This window comes from Mycteria americana, chromosome 5, assembly GCF_035582795.1.
Source record: "Mycteria americana isolate JAX WOST 10 ecotype Jacksonville Zoo and Gardens chromosome 5, USCA_MyAme_1.0, whole genome shotgun sequence".
NCBI lineage: Eukaryota > Metazoa > Chordata > Aves > Ciconiiformes > Ciconiidae > Mycteria > Mycteria americana.
The window spans coordinates 46,650,849-46,671,545 of record NC_134369.1 but is presented as its reverse complement, the minus strand read 5'-3'; the positions used below and the strand labels follow the sequence as shown (position 1 = coordinate 46,671,545).

The 20,697-nt window shown below is 39.1% G+C and overlaps 1 protein-coding gene across 13 annotated transcripts in view; it reads right to left on the bottom strand.

The window, feature by feature from the left end:
* Nucleotides 1-20,697, bottom strand: part of MIPOL1 (mirror-image polydactyly 1) — a 195,846-nt gene that overhangs the window by 8,406 nt on the left and 166,743 nt on the right. For all 13 annotated transcript variants that reach the window (XM_075503173.1, XM_075503170.1, XM_075503168.1 and 10 more), the window contains one exon: nucleotides 12,119-12,349. In XM_075503173.1, coding sequence (XP_075359288.1) covers nucleotides 12,119-12,349 — 231 coding nt within the window. The remainder of the gene's footprint in view (nucleotides 1-12,118; nucleotides 12,350-20,697) is intronic.

Here is a 20,697-nt window from a genome sequence, read left to right as displayed (position 1 = left end):
CTGGTAACAACTAGCCAGTTCTCTTATTCTATATCCAGCTGAGATGTATTTCAGGAGATGGAAAAAGGACCTACTTTTTAGAGGATTTTGTTTTGCTCTAAATCTCTCTTCAGGAATATTTTAAAGCGATGTCAAAAATTGATTATCTAAACCAAATATTATTTCAAACCTATCCAAAACAGTTAGATAGGATTCCTCATGAAATGCAGGACCAGCAGACTGATAAACATTTAAGGATCTGTAGAGAATGGGGTTACTAAGAGACTCCAAACTTTGAAAGTATCAGTCTGAAACCACCACATTACACCTTTCTGCATGTTTCAAACAAGCCTTCCTTGTAAGGCAAGGTCTGAACCGCTCAGCTGCCTATTCCGAGCCAGTTCCACCCCTTTTGGGCACGTTCTGGTCAAGTCTTGTTTACAATGAGTTTGTAAAATCGCAAATACTGAGGTACTACTCAGGCTGTTTCCCAAGTACATCCCATCAAAGCACAACTTTGGCAGACTCCTCTTGATATCGTAAACAATAAAGACAACATGAGCTTTTTTCTTGATTCCACAAATATTTTACAAAACCTGATGCAGACTTGCTGGCTCTAGACAGCTCCCACCCTCGAGACCAAGAGTAATCTGGAGCTTGTGGAGAGAAAATTCCTTCCTGTAAACCATCAGCAAGTCCCTCCACTTTACATTAAAAATAATTGTTTTTACATAGGTTTGATGTATTTCAACAGATTTGCCTTCCTGGCATAACTGATGGGATATCGCCCAAGCTGGAATGACTTCTACAATATCACTGAGGGATCAAGTAACTAACAATGGAAATGGGTGTGGATGTAAGAGGAAAGCATTTAATTAAGTTCCCACTTGTGAAAAGTCCTTTGTAAGGGGCTCAGACTGGTAGGTGAACTCCCCACCCTTCCGGTGTGATCCAGAGGTGCCCATAGACTTCTCCTGGTTCCAGGGCAACTCACGCTTAGTCATGCTTCTGAAAAGTATTTCTAGAAAAAATAAGAGCAGCCTTCCCTCAGTAGTGGACTAACAAAAAGTCCATGGGTGAAACATCCTCTCCTTCTCTTAATGCTTGCAATATATTATCGATAGATGTTATCACCATGAAGCTTGTCTATTATGGTGATGTTGCGACGGGGTCCCCTATGCAGGGATAAAACCAGGAAAGATGCCTAACTCATTTACACACAAAAAATGGGCTTTTAAAATACCAGCTGAGACTTAGCATCACAGACCAAAGTGTCTTCTACACACGCATAGTGCTCCTTAAAATACTTCATAGGCTTTTTACTAAGTTATCAGCCATTTAAGGCCATTAAGGTAAAAACAAGCCTTCCCACTTCTAAGCTTCAATAACCTTTCTCTAGTAGCTGGCAGACAGACTGTCTCCAACTGTCTTCTGCACCATTCTAGCAAGACAATTCACAGGAGATTTTTTTTCACTGGCCTTCTGGGCCTATTTTGCTCCATGTTCCTGCCATCTGACTGGGAACGAGCTTCTCCTCCTGCTCCTGGGAGGTGACTGAATTCCTGAGCAAGGCGGGAGAGAAGCAGTGAAGCAGTGGAGCTTCAGCTCATTTTGAGGACGGCTTTAATTATTCTGAACTTGTGAGCTTCCAGACTCAGGCCCTGGTGGCAATTCTGCCTGGTTGACATGAATGGCACTGATTGTAGGAGAAAAACCTTTTCATCTCTGCTGATGAAAGCATACCAATTTGGCTTTACATCAAGATTCATGAAATTCTTCAAAAGTGTAGAGTAAAATATTTTCTCAGTGTTTAAAATTGGAGATCTGTGAAATGTCTTTTGTGTTGAGTTCACCACTTAGGATATCCCTTTTATCAGATGTAGATGTTCATCTGTTATATCCTTCAAATAATTTATATGATTATCTTATCAAATAAAAGATTGAGGTGATAGAGATGGATATATTATGAGGCACAGAATAAAGTGCTAAATATAGTAATTTTATTATACGCCTCTCCAATACCTGCAATGTCGTCCACTCAAAGGCTGAATTCTGCTACTTTCTATGGGCAAAAATTCCATAATCTGAAGCTGAAATGATAAAATTTGGTCCTAAAGATTTACACCTTCCAACAACCCAGTGTTTAGATCTATATCCTTATACCCACATCACATACAGCAAAAATGTAGAACGGAAAAGCCAAGCAACTTGCCAATAAAATAGTGGCAATGATGGGGTTAAAGCTGTTGTTAGCTCTCATACCTATAAACGCAACTGATGCTGCCTTTCTACAAAATATTGTTAAAAAAAAATCAAAAGCCTTACAGAAAAATCTGGTTATTAATTAATGACTCAGTATTAGATTAGAAACGTGAACTGTAATTTTTTCCTTTGAGAACTAGCCCCTGCTTCAGTAAAGGTACACTTAATTTTAAGCAGTGGAAAAATTTAAATGGTTTCAAGTTTGCTTAAAATTAAATACCTTGCTGGCCTAGTCAGTTATTTCTATTTGTTGCTGTAAAGAACTGTTCCAGCAATTCTCTAAAAGATACGTAATTAAGAAGCTTCAGAAAGTCTGGGGTTTCTTGTTGAGCTTCTGCACATACATTTACAGTATTCAATCTTTTGCATACGTTAAGAAACAGTATGAGTATTAACAGAAAGAACCGCAAATTTATTTTTACTCCTTCAGCCAAGCCACAAATAAATGACTCTTGCAAACAAACCAAATACTATTTAGTAACGGCAATGTAAATGCCATGGACTTATTTTATTTGGATATAAAATATTAAAGTAAATGATTATTTGCTGTGACGCTCGTTTTATCGTCTTGGAAAAAAAAGCAAGTCTGAGGAAAGTTTTCTTGCTGTTCTTCAAGGAGCACTCAATCTGCTTTTCAAAGTTATTTAATAATTTGTCATAGAATGGTTAACTATAAGCTTACAAATACTGTGTCAGCATGCTTCTTCCTATTGGGCAAACAACTTCAAAATCTAATTTGTTTGTGTTATTGGTCTTACTAAATATTAGTCTTTGCAAGTCTGGTTTACACCATTGATGTTAACTATGCCAACATGCTGATTTTGTTCTGAAGTATTCCACAACAAGCTGATATTATACAATACAAGCCCAAGAGCTAGCCGATCCAGTTTACTGAGTATACTTAGTGTATTTTGCTACTGATAAATCAATAAAACCATGTTGTAATCTACAAACTTCCATCTCTGTGAAGCAGCTATAAGCAAACTGTAAATGAACACACAGGTCAAAAACTGGGATGCTGTGATTATGTTGACTCTGAAAACATTTGACTTTCATAGAATACATTTTAGTGTTTGAGAGAACGAAGTTTCAGCGCTGCTTATATTTTTGTGAAAGGCTGAGATGATAAATATTCAAATGATGATAAATATTTGTGTTTATATTGTAACTACCTATACTTTAAGAAAACAATATCTGCACTGCAATCCACAATTTACAGAGGTTAAGTAAATGTAAATCATAGCTACACAAAGAAAATAAATACTTTGACTTAGACTGTATGCTCAGTTTTGCATTCTTCATCCATGTGCAACTCCCTGCAGTCAATGGATACCTTGAGTGTGCATGGAATGTACGAAAGGCTTATCTGTCATTCCCTTTGGCTGGGATTTTTTGTCTTCATTCTGTGAAGTACACCACTGAATGTAATCCTGGCATTGATCATAAACCCTCAGATGCTAAAGGTCTCACTATAATTTATGACACCCAAAATATCCACAAGGATGATATCCCATAATCTGCTCTGGCAATATCACACATTATAACTGTACGAGACTTTTGGTACCGATACCACAAACTGGGGCGTCTTCAAATGAGAACGAGATGTCAAAAGATATTACGAATCATTAGTACTACAAAGGGTCTCAGCTGCAGTAATTCTGAACAACACCAAATCCGTCTGTCAGGACTCTGGTATTGAGAATGGGATCTGCAGCCCCATGTGTGCTCTGCCCTGGTGCATTCCTCCTTCAGACTGCACAGAGAGCACGGCAGCACCTTGGGATGGGGTTTGCAACAACTACTGTAAGGAGAAGGGTGCTCCTACACTAGCCAAATAGGGGGTTTTGTTCCTTTTTTTAAAAATCTCAGGCCCTCAGCTTAAGTGTCTTGCTCCAAGCTGTCCAGAGGTCCTCAAACTGCTCTTCTCTAAAACTAACCTGAGGCCCCTTGTTTCTTTTAAGGTGACAAAGGGAACAGCAGTGCTACCACTCCTCCTTTTTAAAACACGTATAAAAAATTATACTGACTGCCATCTAGAGCATTCAGCCAAGCTAAGGAAAACTTGGTTTTAACCCACGTCTGCCACTTCTCAGGAGAGCTGTACACTCCAGGGCTGAAGAGTCTTCTCTACTTCTCTTTTCTCTTTCTGAAGCTATGAATTTCTACAGAAGAAACATCTGAAATGTTATTTGACCTGAAGGTGTGATTCTGTGGGTGGTGATCGAGGGCGCTCACCTGGAAAATGGGAGATGGGTGTTCTGATACTGACTCTGTATTTATGTTCAACAGGCATTGGATAAAACTGAGAAAAAGCTCTAAAGGCAAGTGTCAGAACCAGGTCTCGCTTCTCAGAGGTGAGTAGCCTACTCACTGCGCTCCGATCCGAGAAGCCTGCATTATTTTCTGCTCTGTGGTACTACTTCAAGGCAAGGCATAGAGAGCATCCAAGACCAAACCTGAGTGGCCGATACATCCCCTGAGATACAGGATATTTGAACCAGGATCTCCTCAGATGGAGGAGGAAACTCAGTTCCGTTCTGTCACACCCCGGAGGAGTATCCCTGCTCCCAAACAACCACTTGGAAAAGTGGGGCGGGGGGGCACAGATGCCAAGGAAGCTTTTGAAAGAAAACGCCTGAGGTCGCGCTGCTCTGTGCGGATCTCGGTGCAACCAGCGTGCATCACTCTGGTTCAGCATGTGCTTCTCCATTTGGGTCTCCAAGGAACCCAGGCAGAAAAGACAAAAAGTCAATTGTATTTTTTCAGTCAGAAGCTTTCTGCTTATGCTAACCCAAGTCGTCTCTTCTTTGGGCCGGGACGTTATCAGTATTAGTGGTACTAAATTATCAGGCACTCCCTCCATCACAGCCTGCAAATTTTACCTGGACTGTAACATGGAGTACGCAATTCAAATATTGGTAAGTGAAGTGTCATCCAATATATTATCTAATATAATCCAACGCGGAAAATACATTTCATTACAGCTTTGCAAAAGTGATATATTTCCTTTTGGACAGCATGAATAATAAGTTAGCCTTACCAAGGGAAACAAGATCTGCTTAGTGATACAGAAACATGGTATACCTACAACAGTCCAGAGAATATGCCACTAGTGACTGAATTTGTTCAGCTCGCCTTAGATTTGAATACTAGTTCAATATTTTATTTCCTCCAGACCCAGAAAACTGATTTCACTCTATATGTTGAATTTCTCTGAGGCTGCACATAACCTCACTGGCTTACTCAATTCTTTTATTACCACAAACAGGTATCTCTACAAGACTTTTTAATTCATCATTTCACCGTGCATATTGGTGCAGTCTGAGGGGAATTTTTCTGAGAGGAGTCATTGGCGTTAGCACAGAATTCCAAGTATTTAAATAAATTCTGACCCTACCATGTACTGTTTTCAGTTAGATCACACATGACTTTCTTCACACATTTTAATCAGTCTTAATTCCTCACTGAATTCCTAAAGCAGGCTACTTCCAAGCCTATTGCCCCTAAATCCAATAAATTCACACTGCCTGTTATCGCTACCCTAGTTAATGGTAATGTTTTCGTATACGATATGATGTGATTGTTACTAGATTTTGTGTTTTAGACTTTCTCATGTTCCTATTCATGTCTTGCATGCCAAAGAAACTTTGCATCAGCTCTGCTGCACTCTGCAGAATTCTTCAGGGTATGTGGTAGTTTTGCGTGTCTGGGAATCTTCCATCTGGCTAGTGTGGGTTTCCTAAACACCATAAAACCCTGCCTGTGGAGATCGTCTATCTCTTATGGGCCCCATGGAGCTTATAATCTGCTTTTAATCATTGCACGAGGCAGCCAACACATCAGTCCTCATCAAGCCGTTTTTTCCATGTTGAATCTCCTTTAATAACTTTTGATCCAGTTCTGAAAGTCCAGAACTATTGCTAATTTTCATTGGTATCTTAGGCTGCTACAAGAGTTGTCTTCTTCAGCTCCCCACTTCCTTCCATATAAACTCTCATGACCATTGACTTCTGTGGCTTGCTATAGCAAGTAAAAGATTCTTAGCACTTTGCCCTCACTTGCTCGTCTTTTGAATGTACCCACCAGCATCTGTTTCTCAGTAAACTACAGGTCATATCCTTAACTGGGACAAATGAATGCAACTCAGTGCGACAGAGCTAAGCCAATTTGCTGTAACTAAGAAACTAGCTCTACATCTACATTCTTCAACAAGTCACCAGAACTTACTTTACATTTCAAAATGCCAGCACCAATTAAATTATTCCCTATATGATATTAAAAGATTACCAACTATTCAATCCCAGCAGAACTTCACAGCAGCAGGCAGCACGGTGGTTTTCATTAAAAGCAAAATCACTTTTGACATCTGCTAAATTATTTACTGACACAAATCGGTGAAACTATTAATATCTATGAAGCCGTACTCCTAGCTTCCAGTAGTTAATGTGTTGATCTGACATTCACCAGAATACAGTTTTGTAAGTAAAAAAAAAGCAGTCTAGTTTTAATAGGGAAGTCTGAACATCTAAATGTAACATCTTAATAAAGTAAGACATTAAATTCTATTTATTGTTTTGAAATATAAAATTTAAAGAAATGTATCTCTAAAATTTTACATAAAGCCAGTTTAGTTATCTGACATTTGGTGGTTCCTCCAAAACAAATAGCTTTAAGTCCCGGTGAATGTAAAACTTGTTTCTTTTGTGCAGTGCTTCTGCCTGCAATTTCTAATTAACTAGCTCCATTCTCATCTACAAGGAGTGACTGAAAGCATACAAGCTACAATGTATACTTCAACTAAATATATGTAGGTATGATTTTAAGAGGGAGATAACTAGTTAACATTTGCATGTTGCAAAGAGACTCAATTAGTATAATAATTCAGAAATCTTGCATTTAGCCTGTCCCCTGCATAGCTGTGCTGTACTGAATACAATCTGCACACTAAAGATACCATGTTTGCAGTTAAAAATCTCCAGAGACTTTAGACCCATACATAAAGATACTTATTTCACTCTTTTCTGAGACACTGACCTGTATCCTCATTTAAAAATGAACACCACATCTTTATGTTATTAAATCTTTGTTTTGATCTATTAGTATTCGCCAAAGTGCCATTTTATACAACCCCGCACTGAATAGGCAAGGCTGGAGGTAACCATCTGCAGCTTTAGAGTCTGCGTTTGAATTGATGAAAAGAGCTTTGTGTTTTCATTGCCAAGTTTGATTCTTCCAGTCATTAGACATTCCCCTCAGATCGCATCAATGAAGCGGACTCTCTTACACCCATGTGTTAAATTCTCTTCTCCTCATGGTTTCCTTTGCCAGCTACACTCCAGAAAGACTACTGGGTCTTAGCCACATTCTTCTCACAGCTGTGTGAAAAAAGAGCATCAGAGCGTCTTCCCAAAATCCATATGTCTATCTGGTCAGTCCCCTGTCGGAGGGTCACCTCACATTGTGGTGTGATTATTCAAATATTCATTCTTGTTCTTGAACTGCACTGCTCGGATCATTCTGGGAAAGATTAGACCCTCCAGTCAGCACTGGAGAACGTCTTGGACGTTGATGTGAAACGCACACAGCTCCTGTACTTGGAAGGCAGATTAGTTTTACTTGCAGAAGAGGGGGACTCTAACCACTTAATAAACGCTTGCTCCTTATTTCTTTCCATTTTTGTATTCTTTTCAACTGTGTCAAATGCTGGTAAGAGCAGTTTGTTTTTGTTGTGTCATCGACCAACATTTATCAGCATCAGCTAAGGAACAAAGCTAAGTGAGCAACTACGAAAGCAGAGAAAGCGTGCTCAAAAATGCTGGAGGGAAATCCAGGACTACGCAAAAAAAGGGTGGTTTCCAGTAACAAGGAAAGTTAGGCAGCCAAAAAATCACACCTTAAGAGGTAAAGCAAATGTTATTAAGGGTAGTATTTCTTTTATGAGAGATAGTAATTTCCTTTGATAAAACTATCTGCTTATTAAGAAGATTGCTTAGTTTTCTTTTGTATTCAATCCACTGAAGTATTTTATCCAAATCTGTGACTCTCCTGACTTCCTCCTTGAAAGAAAAAAACCCCAAAATCAAAAGAAAAGGTGTCTTTAATAAACTGTTAAGGACAAATGAAGTAAGAATTTCTGTTTTACATCACATATATTTGCTTTGCTCATAGTAAGAACTACCTCGACAAAGTGCACAAGCAGCCCATTCCTCACCATTTATGCTTATTTTCATACCAGTATATTTTAGCATTGCACCATTACTTTGTGGCTTTGTGTTTACTTTTAGAGGATTACATAGAAATTCTACACGCGTACCCTCCGCTGCCACCTTACACGGCTATGCGAGTGTGCAAGGGTGACTGTACTCACACGCAGGGCGCTGCATGTTACTGAGCTAGAATCATTAAATCGTGAGAAAAAATAGAAACCCTCAATAGACAAACTGCATTAAAATTCACTCCAGCCGCAAAGCTGTTGCAGAAAAATAGAACATTTCCTAGAAAAAACACATCAAAACTGGCCTCAGCCTTTACTGATAATTGGCTAATATTGATTTGGTATTACATTATAACCTCCTCTGATCTCACTGACATCAGTAGCCACTCCTCAATCCCAGAGGTTCCAGCAGGAAGGACAGTTTTAAAACGTCTTGCTTCCTCTGCTGGCGGAGGCATTAATTAATTCACAGGCTTTTTTCCAGCCACCTTCTCCAGGTCAGCCCCATTTCCCTGCTGGGGCTGCACCAGCTGGCTCCCGGCTTCTCCGGCAGGACAAACTTGCAGGGGCCCTGTGGCGTTGTGCCAACACTCCTGGTGAATTCTGTGCCGCTGTCCTAATTCTTTGTTTGTAACCATGAATTAGAAACATTAATTAAATATAGAAAATCAGAGTCACAGCCATTCTACAGAGTATAGGTTAAAAATACTAAGTATCGCTCGGATCGTAATTTCCTATTGAATAAATATGTACTGTTATGTGTGTGCCTACATGTATTTATTTACATACACCACACAGTTAAAACGTGTATTTGCTTTATAAACTAGAATAGTGCTCTCTTAAAAGTCTAATGTGTACCTTGTTAATGTTTCAAAATCAAAAGATTCAAACAAATGCTGCTAAATCTGTGTGGTCACTCTGAGCACCAACATTTTTTGTTTCACACCACCACCCCTGCTAGGATGGCAAATCATCTTCACAGGCAAGAGCACGCAATTTATATCTCACACTGCAGTGAGCTGATGCGAGATGTTCACCCTACTTCAATATAAACAGAATTTTACTATATCCAAGTTCACTATAAGCAGATTCCAATATATCCCCCTTCTGGTTCACAGCTGCTGTTTCATGTGGGATAGGATCCAGAAATTTTTTAGATGCTTTGTGTCCTGACGGAAAACATAGGACCGCTATTCTGACTTGGATCTCACGTTTAGAAAGCAACAATTGCAGGTGGGTACACAAATGGCTGACATGATGGCAATGCCGTGGAGAAATTACATCTCTATTTCAAGCTCTGCATGCGATGCTGAATGCAAACACTGAAGTTTTTAAGAATATTAAAAAATTCTTTAGTGTTGCCAGAGAACAGATTAGCAAAGGCATAGTGAACACCAGTAAATTATATAGTACGAAGATACAAAGTATATCCTTTTTCAACATTATTGTAATTATTCTAATTATGTTCTTTCTTAAGGAAGCTCATAATTATTTTCCTCTTCTGATTTTTAACTGTTGCTGCATTATTCAGATATTTTACTGAATAATACTGAGAAACTACTTTATATAACTGCAAAAATACTTCCCTCGTACGTCAGAATTCAGTTTTACTTGAGCGTTTAAAAGAAGTCAAGAAAACAGATGTTTTAGAACCCTGTTTAGGCTATGAATCATAGTGTCACATTTTAAATTACAATAAGCATCCTCTTAAGACAGTGCTCATAATTAATACTACTGTAATTAATAGCAAGAAGCCTTTCCATTGACAGGTTTATAAACTGTCAGTTCCTTTTTGAAATGTAGAACATCCTACATCTTCGAAATAAAAAGCTAAGCTAACAAATGAGTTCCTGCCTAATTGCCAAACACTGATTTGTATGAAGCGGTTGAGGTTACAAAGAAATTGGGAATTCTCAGCCCGGTTTCCCTGCTGATGAGTACGAACTGTCTGTGTAGCTCTCCCAGAGGTGTCAGAGGAATCTCTATAGTGTCACACAAGGGTTCTTAGCTCAAAGTAAACACACTTTCCACAAACTCAGCTGCTTAATCTGTTTGCAGGTTGAATTATAAGATGGGGGTGGATGACTCCGGGTGCTGGGAAGACGCACAGAGCATTTCCACAGTTTCTTGGTAAAAAGGGCATGCTATTGTCATCAAAAGACTTCACCCAATTGTTTAATTTCGCTATAGGCTCAGTGGTCTGATCTTAGCAATAATGAAAACTAACCTGACCAAAATTTTCCCAAGTAGTTGGGCATGTTAAATTGTGTAAATTCTTTTCACTATAGCAGTGCATCACCACCACTTTAATTCAGGTTGTAGCTGCACTTCTACTCTAGCCACCCTGGTTACACGGGATTAAACAAGACTGTTTCACAAAAAAAAAAAACCCAAACCAAAAAACAACCTTCACTTAAATATCTATGGTTAGTAAATGTTTATAAATAAAATGAAATGAAATAACAGCTTTAAACAATGTACAGAAAGGTTTAGACAATATTCTCTTTAACATGCTGTAATTATTTTTTATAGGTTTATTTTTATCAAGCATGCATCTGCTGACGTTTCAAATATATCTAAGTGTTCAGGACAAAGATTGGAATGATTCTCAAACAGCCACTGGAGGTTTTAAAGAGATGACTGAAAATATGTATTTTCATATCTATCTCTATCTTAGCTATAGTTAATGTAGTTTTATGTAGTCATATAGTTTTATGTAGTTACAAATAAATTAAAAATATAAAAATAGAATTTCTTTACTTTTTTAATAGGAGAACTCGGCACATATTTTTTTGAACAGGAAGAACTCTTGTTAGGTCCTTGCAATATATTCTAAGCCAATTTCTGGCTACTCTGGAAATATGTTGCAGACATTAAAGTTGAAGACAAATACGGACAGACGGGAAATTTTGCATCAGTTCAGCATCGACCACTTTGGAAGGGTGAGAGAGGCGTATTTTGCAGCTGATGAATGTAAGGCAGAGATGAGAAGTGCCAGACTGCGAAGAGGCTCTGCCTACACGTTTGCCTATGTCCCAGCAATCAGACTTTCGAATGCTTATGTGCTAGTAATAATAAACATGACAATAAGGACTTCAGGAGAGATGAACTTCAGGTTTTGGAGTTCAGTAACCTTTTAACAGGGAATCTTATGATGAGAAAGAGAATACAATCCCTGTTCACCAACACAGAGACTTCCTGTTGGTTTCAGTGAGATTTTGAAGCCACCCCTAAACAACCCCATCAGCATTTACCATGGCATGAAACCCACCAGATGTGTATTAGACCAAAAATGAGAACCTTAATATCCTACCATGCAATTATAAAGGCAAATACTCTGTTGCCACAGGATTGCCATGGGATAAAAAGACAGTGAAAACCATTCATAGCAGACGGAAACACTTTCTCTGTGCCTTGCACATGTAGAAAGCAGTTTCCATAACAGTAATGACAGGCACACTGACTTGCGTAATGCTATAAAACTGTTAAAATGATCGGCTTCACGCTGAGTAGGTAATGAGCTGAACGGCTGACAAAGAAGGAATCTTTTTAAAGGGCCTTTTCTGAGTACTGCCACACTTTCAGTCATAGACAAAATACCAGAAGAAACGTTTCATTCGGCTTTCAACTGCAATTTTTCTTGAAAGAAGGCAAGTGACTTACTTCTGAACTTTTTCATTGGCCTCCCGTGAAGCCTCCAGGGCTGCCTGGAGCTTCAGCTCTGTGTCCTTTTGCTCTGACCGAGATTGCTGCAGCTGAGCTGCCAGATCTTCAATCTGGCGATAGGTAAGGGTCACAACATCCTCCCTGCCTTGCAGTCCACCTTCAGAAGTACCAAAAGTACAGTTAAGCTGGTCCTTCAGACTCACTCCTTCAGACAAAGATCTGTATAAGCTGGGAAAACAAAATCATACATGTTATTAAGTTTCAGTCTAAAGGCTGAGCTGCAAGAATACTACACTCAGTTTAATTAATATTTTTAGTATTATGATATATGGATGCACAGGCACTAATACCAAGGCAAGGTTTATTTCAAAAGTGATAGAGAACAAAAAGAACATCCTGTTTCCACAAGGCTCTTTAGAAGTATGTACAACTATCAGAATTTTAAAATGTCAAAACCTATTCAACAAAAACTTAAAAAGGCAGTATTTTTCAGCTGTAGCATCTTCCTGATCACCTTTGAGCTGCAGCAAAAAGTTGTTAGTGTGATTTACATGAAGTTGAATTAATCAGTGTAAGTTACTGACGTCTTATTAACTCGTGTTACACAGGACTCTCTTAGCAAGCAGACTCACCAACTACAGGGGTTTTATTTGCAAAATTGCAGATTTTTCAATATAATGAAAGCAATAAAAATGCTACAATGCAAAAATTAAAATCATTAAATCAGCAAGATTACTTAGAAATATGAGTGATTTGCACATGCTAACCAATTCTGAAGGTCTTTGGTCAATATTTTTGTGAGAGGAAACTTAAAATATTTCTTGCTGCTGGTTTAAATAAGCTAGTAACAGCCGTACTAGAATACACTGTGTCTTAAATAGCCTCTCTATAGTAGACAGAGATAGGTAACCTGCCAGCATAAGGGTTTTATCACGGGACATTTCAATATCTGTAGTGTCCTCCACCATAATTTTGTGCAAGGTCCTTTCTGACCCACTCTTTTGGCTTCACTCAGGCAAAAAGTAGACACGCTTACCATCTATTTCACACTGAAGTGCCATGGATGTATATTCAACCCATGCAGTTTTATACATGATTGTGAGGTATAGTCATAGAGATACCAAATCATAGAGCACAAAAATAACACTCTTTCATTGTACAAACCAGAATACAGTACTACATGCTTTGTATTTGTGTGCCAGAAAGTTCTGGACAAATCAAAGGGACATCAGAAATTAAAAATGAAATTGAATAGGGTCTTAAAGCAATAGACTCATGAAGCTACAAGAAATAAATATGCCTGGATCAGCTAACCATAGCTATGGAAAATAAGCAAAAAGAAGGATATTAGACAGACAGGTTACCTATAAATAAGAGAAGAAATTGAAAAAAGGAGAATAAAGAAGCAGGTGGTGCATCAGGTAAAAAATTCTTAACGAAGCCTGTTGACTGTGGAATTGTTTCCCAAGGAATCAGTTGGTAGCCAGCTGCTTGAGTTATCAAGGTGCGATGGTAGAAATCACGTTAATAGCTCATTACTAGGGGAGGAGCCTGCACCAGCAAGCTCTCTGTGGAATTAGCAATGATTGTTTCCCATCTCTTCATAGCCATAATTCATTGGTGAATTTTACACCAGTGGAAAATGACACTGGTAGTAGAAGAAATTCATGGAAGACATTTCTAACAAAAGCGATGGCAACAAGATATCATAATGAGCAGTGTTTTTAGATAAATAATTGAAGTAATTTGAAAACAACTTCATGAATATCAGAAGCTGTTGCTGTATTGATGAATATGACTTGAGACCACCCCTCTGACTGATCACCATGCAAATATCAAACAGTATTTCAGTGTGGATTTCTAGCCGCAGTACACACTGATTATGATACTCAAGACACAGTCTGCATGACAGCTGCTAGTAGGCAATAGCATATTTTCTTCCTTTCCAGTTTATTAAGGTGTTTGTATGGAAAATACCTTTTGTTCCAACAGCCCATAGAGGAAAATCATATACAAACTAAAATATAATATACATGGACGAGCAAAATGTGGATGAACTAATACAAATCCGGAAGCTAAAAGGTCAGGGTGTTGATATGTCATTATGTCTGCTACCTGTGGTTGTCTGAAAATAATGTGAAGAACCTTCTCAATTAAATGAAGACATATTGAAAATATAAATATTTATAAAGGGACATTAAAATCCATAGAACAGACTCATTAAAAGTAAAATTTACTTTAACAGTTGCACATAAAATTTACTGACTGAAGTTCCACTTGGTCGAGCATTGATCACCATGGAAAAATACAAAGGTATGCAAATAACACTGAAAGCAGGTTACTGAAATACCACTGCTGCCTGCTTCTTAAACACCTGGCACAAGATTAAAAGAAAAAAAAGACAGATGAGAAGCTAAACTGTTCAGTGACTATATAGGTCCCTGATTAAAAAAAAAAAGAGGATAGCCTAAATATTCTAACTTGTTCACACCAGCTGAGAGGTTTTTTTCCAGAACATATGAAAAATATAGTCATTTATTTAGGTTCTAAAATACTGGCCCTGTGTGGCTACAACTGGGCTCCTTCTCAAAGACTGGCCATGAGCAACAGAGTATGCAATACACTATTACATGTTTTAACTCATAATGATTCCGAGTGATGAATAGACTCTGACTGGTATATATTTTGTATATATACCAGCGTGATTCCTCCAGATAAGGGCACTGTGGTTGATAGATCTTTTAAACTTTTTTTTTTCCAAAAGCACACAATTGCCAGATTTCCGTCAAGAAGTGTTTTGCTAAAATACTTTTATTTAGTGCCTTTTGATATTATTAATTTGAAATTCCTTCATTAATGTCCCGAAGATTATTTCTTCAAAGAATATTGATGCTATAAATCAAAAATAAATGGGAGTTCTAGGCCTGAAGAATGTGTCACAGAAGCATTCAAAGAGTTCCTTGATTTAGGTAATTCACCTGTTCTTTATAGTAAGCCTTTTGCTTTACTATGGCAGCACGGCCCTTTTCTTGCTCCAGCTTGGGTCTGAGAGCTTCAAGGGCCCACCTTAACTGTGTCCAGGCAGAATAAAAAGTGACATGTGATGATGTCACTTATGCAGCTCCTGCAGGTAGCAAGAGGTTTCCTCAGCCCCCAAAGTCAGAGTAGCCTCAAGCCTGCTAAAAAATTTCACCAGTTGTAACTGCTCCCAGAGGGACTTGACTTTGGCTGAAAATCAACTGTATGAAGTGCTGCTCTTGTAACACTTCTCTCCTTGCCAGGCATACTTTTGCTGCAAGGTGGGAAATGATTTTCCACCTGAAGCAATCACTGAACAACATAGAGAAACCTTCCACCTAAAGGAAGAAAAAAAAAAACCCAGCAAAAAACAAACATTCCCTATCCGTCCCCTCCCTCCTCCCCCACCCCAGTGATAAACATATCCAATGTTCCCAAAGGCATGTAAGTCTGACCTTGGTTTTCACCACAAATGTTTCTGACACTCAAGTTCTGGAGACCTCTCAGACCTCAGACTGCACTCAGGATGGCTTTGAAGAGGGTCCCTTCATACCGCTGAGTGCACTCACGGGCCAGGCAGCATTGATACCCTGAAAATGCTACCTCAAAGGTGCTCTTGGGAAACACTGCAATAAGACGATATTAAAAAAAACCCAACAACATAAGACCTAGAAGGACTTTGACTATTTGCTGTAAAGCGGAGGATATAAAATGGTGAAGTTTGCATTGCATGTGAGTCAGGAGCCTGACAGCTGGTAGACTGGTAACTAGATGGCATTGCCCTACCATAGACAAATATTTTACTAGCCTTCCTTTGTCTGCAATTACAGGAATTAAGAGGACTGTGTTTTCTCTTCAGTACAACCACCCAAACATCTCTCACTAATTTAACCGAAGGCGGAGATGTGTTAGAGTGTGTGGCGCACAGGCCACAGACCATGTTATAACATGTTGCGCATAACACAGAGTATGTTCTTTACGCTGTCACAGAGGGTTACTCTCTTGTGTGTGGTGTACCCACGCATTCTTAGTCTAGGATGAGCACAGGCATCCTCTTTATTTTATATTCTCTCACCAAACCCAATGATAAGCACTTGTTGAACAGAGCCCACCACTGATTTTCTTCTCTGTGGTGGTTGGTGATATAACCTCAGGATTTTACAGGATAACGTGTTGACAGATTAGCGCTGATCATGCATGCCCCTACCGTCCAAACTCAATTACATGTGAATATGGATCCACAGTGAGCAGCAGGCTGAGTTTCAGCCTTCGCTCCTGAAATGATCTAGAGAAACCTGCGACCTGTACATGAGTCCAAACAGTCTGGACGCTAGATGATTCAAGCACAGGTTCATTACCTACAGTGAAAGTTTGAACTGACTATCATCCATCTTAGAACTTTCATTTTTCAACAAATACAAATTAAAGGCCGCTAGCAAACACATTTTTCCTCCTTGAGCCTCAGTCCCCTCATCTTTATAAAAGAGCAATCACAACACTACCTTTGCAAGGTGCTCTGAGGTTCACTACTGAAGAGACTCCTCGCTGTTGAAAGAGCTAAGTTAGATGCAGCATAGTCTGAATTTAGGACAAAACTAAATCCAGAAGGTCTTTTGATGATGCCAAGCAGCAAAAATTTTCTTTTGGGCCTCATTTTCACTCTCCAGGACCACTGCAGTCCCCACACCATTCCCCTGTGACTAGCTTGGGAGAGGTAGTAAGGACATGGGGCATGTGATTTAATCATCTGAGCCTTTCTTGAAGTTGAAGGACTGCTGAGACATGCTCTCAACAAGAAATAATCGGAAACCATACCTCCATTACAAACCCTTCATTTATGGAGTTGCACAGTAATCAAACGTCTCCAGGTCACTTCATGCAGCCACTGGGGAAATTGCTCAGATAGCACAGCCCCACATGACAGCGACACATGTGACATCCAGCACCACCTACCATTCCTCACATTCACCACTCCACCAGATGGTCCAGGACCCCCACAAAAATAGTTTCTGGATTAATAATGTTTGGTTGAAACAGAGCAAAACATACGTGATACTGATGAGCAGAAGGAAGCGTTTTTGAGATTATTGCAGCTGTGGCACTATCCTCTTTGGCTAGATCCACAGACCCACAGTTAATAGCTTGTAGCTAAGAAATGCACCTGAATTTCCTGAGCACATGATGCACCTAGAGCTGGGGTCTCTGTTATCTCTAATTGATTAATTAGAGTCTGGAAGATGATAATTTAGCATTAGCTTTTTTTCACGCATACATCAACTCTCAGGTATAGTGCATCTGCGTTTACAGAAGAGACTGCTGTAGATTTTACGCTTTAATCCTGATTATTACTTGATACATGTTAACATTAATTACACATCTTCACGGTTCCCCAATGTACCTGTCTTAATTGCAAGATTCACAGGCTCTCAAATTTCTTCCATGAATTAGGGGACTGTGTTTTCAATACAACAGCAACTATTGTGGATACTCTTCACAGTTTTACTAGACTACATGTTATTCCTAGAACCAAGCTTGCTGTAAAATGTTCTTGTCATGTTTTGACAGGCAATTGGCTCTATTAGCATATTCTAGCCTAAGCATTCAGAGTGCAACTATCCAGACGTGAAGGCTTGCTTCTAACTAAGTAAAATTAATCTGAAATTTAAAAAATAATTTTATTTTGTACGGTGTTACGTTATCATACTAGAAGTTACAAGAAAGAATTTTGCTATCTTGTATCTGTTCTTTATTGCCAATTCATATGCTTTGGCCATTCTTAAATATTTGCCAATGGCTTTAGTTAACAAAATAACTTTAACTTCGTATTTGTAATACTGTAGTTATTCCCTACAGTAATGGATTGTTTAGGTAACACTGCAAATACAGAGGGAACCTTATCTATTAATCGAAGACAGAACTGGCATCAAGTCATCAAGTGTGACCTCAGTATTTGAATATAAAGGATGTTTAAGATGGTGCCAGCAACTCCACGTTTCACCGTGTATCGCAGCACCCTGGCCGCCTTCCCTGGGAAGCGCCAGCATCGTCGCAGGGGCAGAGCAGATCCTGGCTCAGCTGCGGGCAGCGGGCAGGGAGGAGGGGCACAGCCAGCTCACAGACAAGAGGTATTTTCACCTTCCCAGTCCCCGGGCTGAACTGGCAGCCCCTGCGCCTCTCTGCTGGCTGCTGGAGGCCACTGGGTTGACATGGATCACTGAAGGGGTGTGTACGTGGGTGGTGCAGAGCCAGCGACTCTGGCTTCGGGCCAGCAGGGAAATTGCCTATGTCAGGGATTTGCAGAAACACAAACTTGGTGGAAAAGAGACGGAGGATCTTGTCCTAAAGGTCATAGCGGTTTATTTTTTATACTTTGAGTATGTTTTTGACAACATCAGTTTTAAGAACAGTGCACCTTTTTCCTCAAGCTAAACTTAATTAAGAAAACAGTAACTCTGGTCATGCGCTAAAATAATAAAGCCGCTGTATACCAACAAAACCAGGTAGAAAATAGATGCAGTATGTATTACTTTTTTCCTTTTTTAGACCATCCTTGCCAAGAGCTTCATTCTGAACACCGTCTCTTACATGGAAACCAGGGTATTATGGCATAAATGAACATCAGGCCTTCCGAGCAGGCGTTTCAGGATCAGCTCCTACAGCTCCACACATCTACCTACCAGCCTGGTCTGGGCTGCAACCCCTTCCGCTCACACGGACCTGACAGTAAGCAGCAAATCGCTGGCTTGAACCTTCATTCTCCAAAATGCCAACTACAGAAATCTTTCCTGATGACAAAGAACGCACACATTCAAGGGTCGGGCATTTCTGCTAGGAGCCTTAAATGACGTCTCCTGTCACCGTAGTTTGAATTTAGATTTGCCTGCATAACTAACAAAATCTAATAGAGATTTCTTTGTTGGAAATTATGCATGAAGTTAAGGCTAATTTGGTTCATGCCTTTAGTTTTCTTTGCAGCTTCTCACTGGTAAGGATAATGGCTTCTGACTTCCATTTTACGTGAGTGGCCTACACACAAACAATTTTAGTTGAAATGAACAAAATCCTTCTGCAAAAAATAGTAATACTAGTGAATCACCTCTTGTATTAGATAAACTGCAACAATTCAGACTAAACAAATAAGAATCCTGACCCTGAAAACTGAAACAGTCAGTGAAGCATCTGCTCAGCGCAAAGGGGTACTCCATATATACATCTATATAAAATAAATCTGATTATACTGATATATATCATAATGCAGGCATCAGAATCACCTGAAAATAAGCTCAATGTAATGACTGTGTGCTGTTGACTTTTATTTTTGTCTCCAGGGAATAGTGTTTACTTTGCTTTAAAATTTATATGAGTCATTTTGTTATGTGCCTTTTTTTAATTAGTCTGAAGGAAACAGACATTTGAGAAAGAGAGCGGAAATCAATTCTGATTCGATACTGATAGCTACTGTGCGATGTAAACTGTGTGTTCTTTCTAATTAAATGTAAACATGTGCAGTTCTAAAGTCCAGCAGTGATGACAACAACTACTAGAAAGGATTGCTTAAGCCTTGGTCAACTGATTCTTGTGAACCTTTTGTTCATACCGTAGGTGAGCTTGTGCAATCTGTCGCAGGGTGAACGCCAGTTGTAACTGACTTTATTTTAGGTCATCTTCAGAGAAAAGACTTGACAAGAATGTGGAGCGGTCTGTAATACCTCCAGTTACCCATTAACTATGTCCTTCTGATAGCTAATCAATAGCATTGCATGGAGCCAAACACACTGCACTGAACTGCCCCTCTTCCAAAAGCCAAGTCTTGGTAAATATTTAATGGCAGTAAAGGTGTTTTGACTCTTATCAATCTGATATGTTAAAGAACTCTTGAAAGAAACTTTATCTTGCTTCTCTCTGCATAAATAATTTGTTCAGTTACAATTTTAGTCTTATGCAAAAGCACTTAATTTAATGATCTAATGCTTTTAAATCAAGGCTTTGGACAGAGAAAATGTAGTTTCAACCCACATGTCACAAAATAAAGAAAAATCAAAGTTTATTTCCTTGATAAAATGCCAACTAGAAATATACATCAAGGAACCCAGCCCTTTATACTGTAGTAGTAAATACTGCGCCAGACTCGCTCAAAACCTGTTATACAAGTGCACGTTTGAGATTTTCTTACAAGGCTTCAGTTTCTGTAAAATTCTGAGCTCTCACTCACATCAAGATGGCGTAGAATTTTTAGCCTCTTTTCACCACAGAAAAAACCAACCCTAAAATAGTTATACTAAGCTCCAGAGACTTTTTGTTCCCATGCAGTGAATATTCCCATCTTCAAGTGGGTATATTCCCAGCTAGGGAGTTTTACTTAGCATTTTTCCATTTTCTATTTTTCTGTGCAAAGCAGCTTGTCTAGATCACTAAACAGAGAAACATTTTTATCCTGATCCTTTAACACCTAGTGCGTGTACCCCTCTGCTACAGCCGGGTAGGATCCGAACGTCTCCTTAGAGACTTAGATAGGCTTATTCCATGCCTCTGTGCTAATGTCACAGGACGGAGGACGG